The sequence below is a fragment of the Calidris pugnax genome, unplaced genomic scaffold (genome assembly GCF_001431845.1).
Source record: "Calidris pugnax isolate Ruff unplaced genomic scaffold, ASM143184v1 scaffold9, whole genome shotgun sequence".
In the NCBI taxonomy this organism is placed as follows: Eukaryota; Metazoa; Chordata; class Aves; order Charadriiformes; family Scolopacidae; genus Calidris; species Calidris pugnax.
The window spans coordinates 5,455,173-5,464,266 of NW_015090778.1; the positions used below are offsets into that span (position 1 = coordinate 5,455,173).

General features: G+C 47.4%; 1 protein-coding gene across 1 annotated transcript in view; it reads left to right on the forward strand.

Moving 5' to 3' along the window:
* UNK (unkempt family zinc finger) overlaps nt 1-4,110 on the forward strand; it is a 45,566-nt gene extending 41,456 nt beyond the window's left edge. Inside the window, exons 17-19 of the mRNA XM_014950033.1 lie at nt 782-963; nt 1,501-1,758; nt 2,173-4,110. Coding sequence (XP_014805519.1) covers nt 782-963; nt 1,501-1,758; nt 2,173-2,328 — 596 coding nt within the window. The 3' untranslated portion in view covers nt 2,329-4,110. The remainder of the gene's footprint in view (nt 1-781; nt 964-1,500; nt 1,759-2,172) is intronic.
* Nucleotides 4,111-9,094: the final 4,984 nt, after the last annotated feature.

Consider the following 9,094-nt stretch of genomic DNA (forward strand, 5'->3'; position numbering starts at 1 on the left):
GAAAGAGTACAAACCTTGGGAGTCTGTGAAAAATAGCCAACTGGTTTTCTACCGCTTTGTCTCCTAAGCCTTGAATTTATTCCTGAAAATAGAAATTATTTGAATGAGCTGAAATAGAGAAGTGGTTAGTTAGTGGTCTCCAGTGCCAGTCGCTGGCTTTGTGCCTGAACTCTGCAGGGGATGAAGCTGCTGTATGTACTGTTGCCTCCACCTGTTTATAAACAGGGTTTTCCAGTTAGTGCTGGTTCTTGCATATGCAAACGGTAATGACGTTGGTGCATTTTAGTCTCACTGTTCGGGAGGTGAGACCAAGCTGAGGAGACAAAATCAGAAATTTTCTTAGGGCATAGTGTGAGAGGAAGCACCACCTGGGCTGGTTTGTGAACCAATCTGTCACCAGTGCTGATGGCTGTGCTGCACAGGAAGGTGGGAAGGCAGTAAGCAGTTCAGAGGTTCTCATGTGAGAAGGGGGATTCAAGCTAATAGTCAGCTCAGCTCTAAAATTGATGCTTCTAAAAACAGCCTGGTTCAAAGGCTGCCTCCACTCACTGTCTTGGGTCCTGCCTCTGTCATTAACGATGAGGCCTAATGGTGTGAAACTTCCCCTATAAAGTTCCTCTGTGGCAGACTCCTGGGTCCTGGGGATGAAATGAATTCTTAAGGTGATCTACTTTTTCCCCTACGTACATGTTTTCGAATCCTGGATTTCACAGGGGTAGGGAGGGAATGGGGAAATTGCCAGCACCTGTGACATAACCCTCTCTATTTCCCTGTGAAACAGGTTTAAATGGGATGAACAGCAGCATATGGGAACACTTTGCTTCGGGGAGTTTTTCGCCCAGTACCTCACCTGCATTTCTGTCAGGTCCAGGTGCTGCGGAGCTGGCACGGCTACGACAAGAACTGGATGAAGCCAACGGCACAATAAAGCAGTGGGAAGAGTCTTGGAAACAAGCCAAACAGGTACTTGGGCAATTCCTGGGAAAGAAGGATTAGGGGAGTGTAAAGGAGTAGGAGGGTGTCAGCCTTTTCAACAGGAGCATTCCAGACAGTGAGGTGATGGGAAGAGCTGTGGGTTTTTACAAACAGATTCTCTTACACGTTCTTATTATTCCTGATGCCTTGGAAAGGGGGGGACTGAGTCACTGTGCTTGATGTGTTGAGATGCTGGTTGTGCAAGGCCAGGTGTCACAACGGCTGCACTGAGGTGTTTGACAGTCTTTTGGACCTGGCAATTGCCTGAGATCCGTGACAATTTGCCAGTGTGCAAAGTTCATCCTCTTAACGGTGTGAGCCAAATATATAGAACCCCAGCCCAACCAGATGGGGTAAATGAGCAGCTCTTTAAGGATATTTCAGATTTTGGGAACAGGGCAGATTGGACAGAGCACGCTCCTGGTAAGAAGTCTGTGGAAATGGATAGTTATGCCAGGGATTCTCTATTGGAGCCTGACTGAGTTTTCCCTCTCCTCCTTCTCCCCTCTTTGTTGGAACCTGTAGGCTTGTGATGCTTGGAAAAAGGAGGCAGAGGAAGCAAATGATCGCGCCAACACAGCTAACATGGAATGTGAACTGGCCCGGGAGCAGAGGGAAGCCTTGGAGCTGCAAGTGAAGAAACTGCAGGAGGAGCTGGAGAGGATCCACACAGGCCAGGACCCTCAGTTTCTACGCTCCTTCTCTGACCTGGAAACACTCTCACTCTCTTCACTTTACACCCTTCAGAAACAGCTGCGGGCAAACCTGGAGAAAGTCGATAAGGTGAGTGCCAGGGATCTGCAGGGCAGGGCTTTGCTCTCTCTGCTCCTACAGGTCGTGGCTTTTTTTCCCCTTTTCTTTAATACAGCCAGAAATCAGCACCCTTTCAAAGCAATTCCATGTGGATGTAGGCAAAAGTGAGCTTTAGCCAGCTTACAGGAAAACACCCACCTCTTCTTTATGTCTAAAGCGCAGAGTTTTAAGTTAATCAAAGCTGCTCTGTTGAACCTAAAGGTCCTAAAGGACATTGTGCTGTGCTGCTTCGCTTTTGCTTCCGAAAATGAGTGGGTGGATGCTGTGGGTCCTTCCCCTGCTGCCTCCTTGCTGTTCCCCAGACCGGGTGGCGCAGGACGGCAGCCTCTTTGCTCTGTGACCTGGATGCTTAACGTTTCGCCCTGTCCTCCCCCTCTCTTGCAGGCGGTATTTCAGATGCAGTCAGTGAAATGCCTTAAGTGTCAGGAGGAGAACCGGGTGTTGTTACCGTGCCAACACGCCGTGCTGTGTGAAACCTGCGCCGAGGAGGGCGAGTGCCCCATCTGCCACCCCAACAGGCCCCACTCTCTCCAGTCGTGACCTTCCGAGGACACTCGTTCTAATCATATCGTATAGGACTTTTTAACTTTATACATACGTAGATATATATGTATGTGTACATATATATATGTATGTGTATATATATATGTATATATGTGTGTGTATGTGCCTGTTTGTGTATGTGTGTATATATATGCACACACACGCACATACACACATAAAACAAAAATTAGTTGCAGAGCACTTTTTAATATTTTACATCCCGTATCTAAACTGCCCCTCACCCGTGCCCCACTAATTCTAACTCTTGAGGAACTTTGAGAGCTGTTTTTAATACAGATCAAAGGGCCATTTGCAAAGAGTCTGTGTTTCTCCTCTTTTTCTATTTAGGTGATAACAAATTTTTGACTATTTCCAGAAGGATTTAGAGTGGGCAAGAGGGGCTTCCACGTGCTTTCCAGAGGGAAGAGTTGAGATCACAGGGAGGATCAAGGTGGATTGAAATGACTTGTTGGTGTCTTCAGTCTCCCTTCTCTTTCACTGACCCAGCTTGGTTAAAGCTGTCCTCCCTGATGGAAGCTCTGCTGGGTGCCTGCCTGGTGGGCCTCACGTTGCCGATCTCTGAATGTGCAGGAACTTTGTCTGCCATTTAATCAGCAAAGTTCGCTTTTTAAATTTTTTTTACACTCTTTGTATATTTGTATGAAAAGAAGAAAAGGGGGGAGGGAGGGAAGTATTGGATCTAGACCAAGCCAAGCCCCAAAATTCAGTGACTAATGTTCATTGCTGATACAGCAAACACGTTCCAGGTCTGAGCAGCCTTAGAAGTATTGCTCTTGGGTCAGCTCAAGTTCTTTATGAAAGGAACACGGATGCAAGGTCAGTTGTCTCCAGGCACCCCTTTGTCTAGAGACTTTTGACTGTTTCAGACCAGATAAATCTTCTTTTAGCCATGGGGACCTGTTTCATAGTCACTGCTGAAATGCATGAAACAATTCCAGGTAGTCAGGCCACCTTTCTTGAACAGAGTTGATGTTTCCTGTGAGCATCTCCAGGATGGGTTATGGATTGCTGAGTCCAGAAGCCCTCATGCTTCATGATCACGTACACCTGTGGTGACAGAGAAAGTCCAGCGTGACAAAGAAACGCCACCAGCTTAGACCTTACCAGTAGCTGAGCTTTCCTGTGACTTTCTTTACCAGTGTGTCCATTGGGTTTTTACATCAGGTGGATTGCAGTAACCTGCTGGGATCTCAACCAAAAGGCCACTCAGTTGATTAAACATTTTTATTTTGCACAGGGAATACTGCCTGTGCCACCCCTCCCTGACCTGGAAAAGCACTGGAACCTCCAGCAGCCCACTGTTGTAGGAAAACTGAATTTTTACCGGAGCCTCTCAGAAAGCTTCATATTTAATGCAAAGACATAATTAGGTTTGCTTCCATAATTCCACCTTTCCTTTACATGGAAGGGGTTAATATGCATTCCCAGATGATCTCTTAAGTGCAGCTCTGTGTAGTTCTTTTTTATGTTTTTCCCATTAACTTGTTTTTGGGTTTTTTGGTAAAAATGCTTTTTTTTCCATGTGTATTTTATTGTAACTAGCATCAGTTTTTTTAATTTTTTTTTATGGAGAGACACTGTTGAGTGATTATTGTGGCTATGTTGTTTGGTTATAGCCTTTGAATGTCTGTGCCATGGGGCAGCACATCTGCCTTGGTCTGATCTTAAAGAAAGACCTTTTATTAAAATACGTGAACATTTCTTTTTCTAGGAAAAAAAAAAAAATAAAGAAAAAAGTGGGGGGAGGAGGAAGAAGCCCAATTAAGATAAAAAATTTACTAAAAAGTTTTTGTAACTAACTTAAGTCATAAGAAATAAACTCTTGAATCGGGTCTTTAATATTTATAAGAAGCAGAGCTGATCAGCCCGTTTTGGCTATTGGTTTGTAACAGTTTTTGTTAGCGTGGTGGTTTATCTGCTCTGGGGGACCGGTCAGGGTGATGCTGCCTCTGGCTCTTGAATCGGGTCTTTAATATTTATAAGAAGCAGAGCTGATCAGCCCGTTTTGGCTATTGGTTTGTAACAGTTTTTGTTAGTGTGGTGGTTTATCTGCTCTGGGGGACCGGTCAGGGTGATGCTGCCTCTGGCCAGCCCTCAATTTTCGGAACTCTCTGGCACTTGGCTGCGTTTGATTCCCACAGGGGCTCTTCACTTTGTCCCTTCTTTTCAGAAGAAACTTGTCCCCCGGTGGCAGCTGTGTCTGTCTCATTGGGATGTCCACTCCCCCTGTGATGCAGGGCTGTCGGGTCGAGGGGGAAGAGAGAATTTGCCCCCAGTTTCCGTGGGGTCGCACTGCTTCGGCAGGGGGGGCGCAAGGAAAATTCCAAGACAGAGAAAGCACGTTTTTCCCTTTTGAGTAAAACAGTTTCTCTGTTTTAAAACTTACACTGAAGGACCAAAGAATTCAAAGCTTCCCCCCTTTGTGGCCCTTAAACTTTGACTTTCCATTGCCACACTGTACTCATGGCAGAAGAGCCTGAAGGAATTAGCACTAGCCCCTTCCCTTGCCCCCACCCCAACCTATCTCAGCACTCTCTTTGCACAAGCACATAGACTATTTCTCGCTTTCCTCTGGTTCTTTAAGAAACACTTTCTAAATTTAGGTTTCTATCAATTTGTTTGCTGCTTTAAAAAAATATATAAAATATCTGAAATGTGAATTATTTTCTTAAGCATCAGATGGAAAAGAGAACTTTGACCATTTTGTGAATATTTTAGGGGGCCACTTATGTGACAATTCTGAAACTGAGGTGAGAGCAGGGGGAAAGGGTGGTGTTTCTGACCCACTCCGGGGAAGGCTGAGCTGCAATCACAGCGCTGCATTTAAGGCTTAGGAGTCTGGGCTCGGCTTCTGTGTGCTGTAAGAAGAGTCTTGTTGAAATAAACCTGGTGCTAATATGTACAGCCCCTGTAATGTACTGTCACGCTTCCTTCTGAAGCAGGACCTCCCTTTTACAGGACACACAGTAACACATCAGACCCAGGAGGGGCTTTTTTTGGCCGAGTCATGGCTTCCAAATGAAATTTTGGTCCGCAAGGCTCCTGGCTGAGCAGCCCAGCTGGCTGCTGCTGAGCAGCCCTGAACACTCCTGGGTCCTGCCTCTTCGTACAGACTCCTTATTGGATAGTGACATTTTCCTCCCCAAATTTTTGGGAGCGTCGGAAGCGTTGACCTCAGTGACTAGCTGTGCAGGTTGGACGCTTCTGAGCTAATTTCTGGGGGAAGGGAGTCTTAATAGTGGTGTGAAACCACAGAATCTTAAAGGTCAATAAACTTTTGCATTATTATGGAAGAACAATGTAGAAGCAGATGGCTCAAGCCGCCACTATCCTGGGTACATAGATACCAAAAAGCAAGGTTAGAGCTGTAGATGAGAGCCAGGAGCTGAAGAATTTTGGCATCGCTTTGGGCTGACAGGACCACTTTTAGATCATCTCTAGCCTTAGCTGATGTAGCCACGGGCCAGCTGTGGCACAGGAGGGACTGGGGGAAGTCTCAGAGCTGGAGCACAACATTTTCCTTAAGCAGATTTCCCCCCTACCCTGGCCCTGAAGGGGAGTTGCTGCAGCTGCTCCCCTGCCAGAGGGTTTTATACTTTCCATACATCTCTGAAGCTGAACCTGAGCCGCTTGCAAGGCTTGGGTGGCTGAGACCACGAAGAGAAGTCCTTCCCCTGTGAGGAAGCCCATAATGCTGAATGGACTCAGTAATTCTTTGCTGTTCCACCAGCCTCCGAACCTCCTCTCTTTCTCCTTTCCCTCCCCCACCTGAGAAGGAAGAATATTACCAGTGTTTTCCTCCAGAATTATAATAATCCTTGGAGTGATGGCCAACAGCAAACTAGATGTTACTGATGTAAAACCTAGTATTTTAAAGGTGAAGTATTCCTGCAAACTAGTGACTGCATCGGAGAGATTTCTGGGGCTTCCCCACTCCGTAGCTTCCAATGTTAAAACAAAATAAATACAGTATACGTTTAAAAAAAAATAATGATGATAATAATAATACTACTACACACTGCAGTATTTCTGGTGGCGATTCCTGACCAGTCTCTTCCCCGCTTTCCCCAGGAGGAAGGGCACTGGGCAGAAGAGCCCCTAGTCCGTGTAGAAGTTGGCAGAATGGTGATCGGTGGTGTGTAAAACGTGTTGTTGATTCCATGTATAGAACTGTGATTTCAGCTGTCGTTCTCTCGTACTCTGTAAATATGTGTTTTGGCTGTCGGAAACCTGGTTTAGACTCTTTTCTTGGCAGAGTGAATTTGCATGTGGGGCTGGAAAGAACTCAATCTGTGTCACAGTTTCCAAGGGCAGGATGGATTTTTTTTTTTAGAGGACAATAAATTTTTATTTTTTTGCTAAGAAAAAAAAAAAATAATCTAATAAAGCAGTGTGTGTGTGCGTGTACGCGTGCCCGGGGTGTATGTGCAGCCCCGTGCCCTGCTCTGGGGCTTGGGGAGCAGTGGAGAAGTCTGGGCGATGGAGCCCTTGATGGAATACATCTCCGTGGCCAATTTTGCCTTCTCCCTTGAATGAAACCAATAATTTCTTCCTGAGCTCCCTTCTTTGGGATCAAGCCCCTTTTTTTGGGAGCAGGGGGGGTTGTCCTTCACCTTTGTGATTGAGGTGCAATGGCAGAGGGGGAGAGTCGGTGCGGTGCGGTTGGTGGGGGCTGAGATTTTGTTGGAAATGGTATAAACCACAGAGGAAAGAGTGTTTTATCACCCAGATTCTGGGTCCTGACAAGAATTTAACTCTCAGGGTCTCCCCCAAGAGCTGGGGTGGGGGGAAGTGAGCTCTGCCTCCTCCTGTGCCTGTGCATCAGGGGGTGCCAACATCTACATCGTTACATACATAAGTTCATCTGTTGGCACCCAAAAGAGCATGCCTTACATATGGATCTAAGTATTACCTTTCATTTTTGGTCTAATTAATGCTTTGAAGCTGCGTCAATCACTTACCCTTAGTCCAATCACAACAATAATCCAAATCATCCAATTTAGATTATTAGTAACACAATAAAATCAGTAAACGTAGGTTCCTGCCCCCTTCCCTCTTGTGTGGCAGGGATCTGCCTGGGCTGGGGCTCCTCACCAGGAGGAGGAGGATGATGGGAGTTTCTTCCTCCCCAGCCTTGCATTTGTTGGAATCTGGTTTTAGGCTTCAAGCCATGTTTTTTAATGCTTAGAGTGTTCTCCTCCTGGTCAAGGGGGTGAGTTACCTTCTGATCATTCAAGGTTTATTAGTCCTTTCTCTATAAAGCATATTATTTCTTCTGGGGTGGGAAAAGCCTTACACAGCTGCCTGGAACCTTAAAATTAAGCTAAACCCCCTCGGGTAACACAGCACAAACAGAGCAAGGACCCTGCTCTGGAATCTTTTCTCTCTGCAGAGCTAGAAGGACAGAAAGGAGTGATTTAAGCCAGCAAATGGCTTCCTCGTGAGCGAGCAGCGCCTTAATCCCTCCTGCTGTGGGTTCGGGTGAGCCTGGTCGTGTCCTATTGATGCCAAAAGGAGCTTTTTTTATTTATTTTTTTCCTCCCCCCTCCCACCCACGCATCGAGGGCTTGGCCTGAATTGACCCAGCAGTTGCTGAGCCCACCCAGAGCAGCTGCTTCTCCGGTACCCAGGAGGGTGATGCTTTTAATTCCCCAGGGACCCACAGCAGCTCAAGCACAGCCACCCCCTCGCAGGGTTTTGGGAGGGAGGGACAGGGGGCAGAGGGGACTCTGGATTTCTAATTACTAATAATTGCGGTTTAAAAGCTCCAGAATACCCCAGCAAATATTTAGCAGCCACCTGCCCTGCGGGGTGTTTTTGCTGGACCACCTCACCCTGCAGAGCTGCTGCCAGCCAATGTCCCCACCAATGTCCCCTGTGTGCTACAGCAGAGGGACACAGGGCCCTGTCACAGGCTGGGGACAATGCCAGGGTCCTGCTCGCTGCTGCCCAGGCTCCAGCAAGCCCAAATCACCACATGGTTTGGCTGATGGAGCCACGATGCTCTTTATGGCTGCCCAGGCTCCATTGAGCTCCCTCCGCTCCAGCAAAGCTGCCCGAGGTTGGTACAAGTGGTGGTAAAATACAAAAACACAGAAGAGCTGTGCACATTTAAAAAAAAAAGAATTTAAAAACCCCAACAAGCTCAAAACCAAAAAGCCCTGTGGAAAACCATGTGCCCAGGGAGGTGCCAGGTCCAGAGCCAGCAGTGGTAGGGATGGCTTCAGCACCATGCAGCCCTGAGGACACCCAGATCAGCCCCGAGGACACCCAGATCAGCCCTGAGGGCACCCAGATCACACCCAAGGACACCCAGATCTGCCTGGGGCCCTTTTGCCACCACCGACCCACCACGTGCTGCCCATCCTAAGAGCCTTTTGCCGTGCCTGAGCCAGACCTGGGGCTTCATCAGGCTCTTTCACACCCCAAAGACCCAGCTCCATCACCAGGATGACGGGCACCAGCTGTGCTGCATCCTCAGCCCAAAACCTGTGGTGGCAGCTTCCCCAGCCCTTTGATTTACACCTGGCTCCAGGTGACACTTTGTGTTGGGCTGTAACTCAAACTGACCCTACACCCAAATACACCCAAGTCCTCGCCGAAGCCTCGGCCATCACCACAAAGCACTCTTCCCCCCTGGCACTACACAGACTCAGCCCACGCATCAGCTTTGGTGCTTTTAATTTAAAATAAGAGGCTTATCCACAAGGGGAAAAAAAAAAAAAAGGGAAAAAAAGGCAGG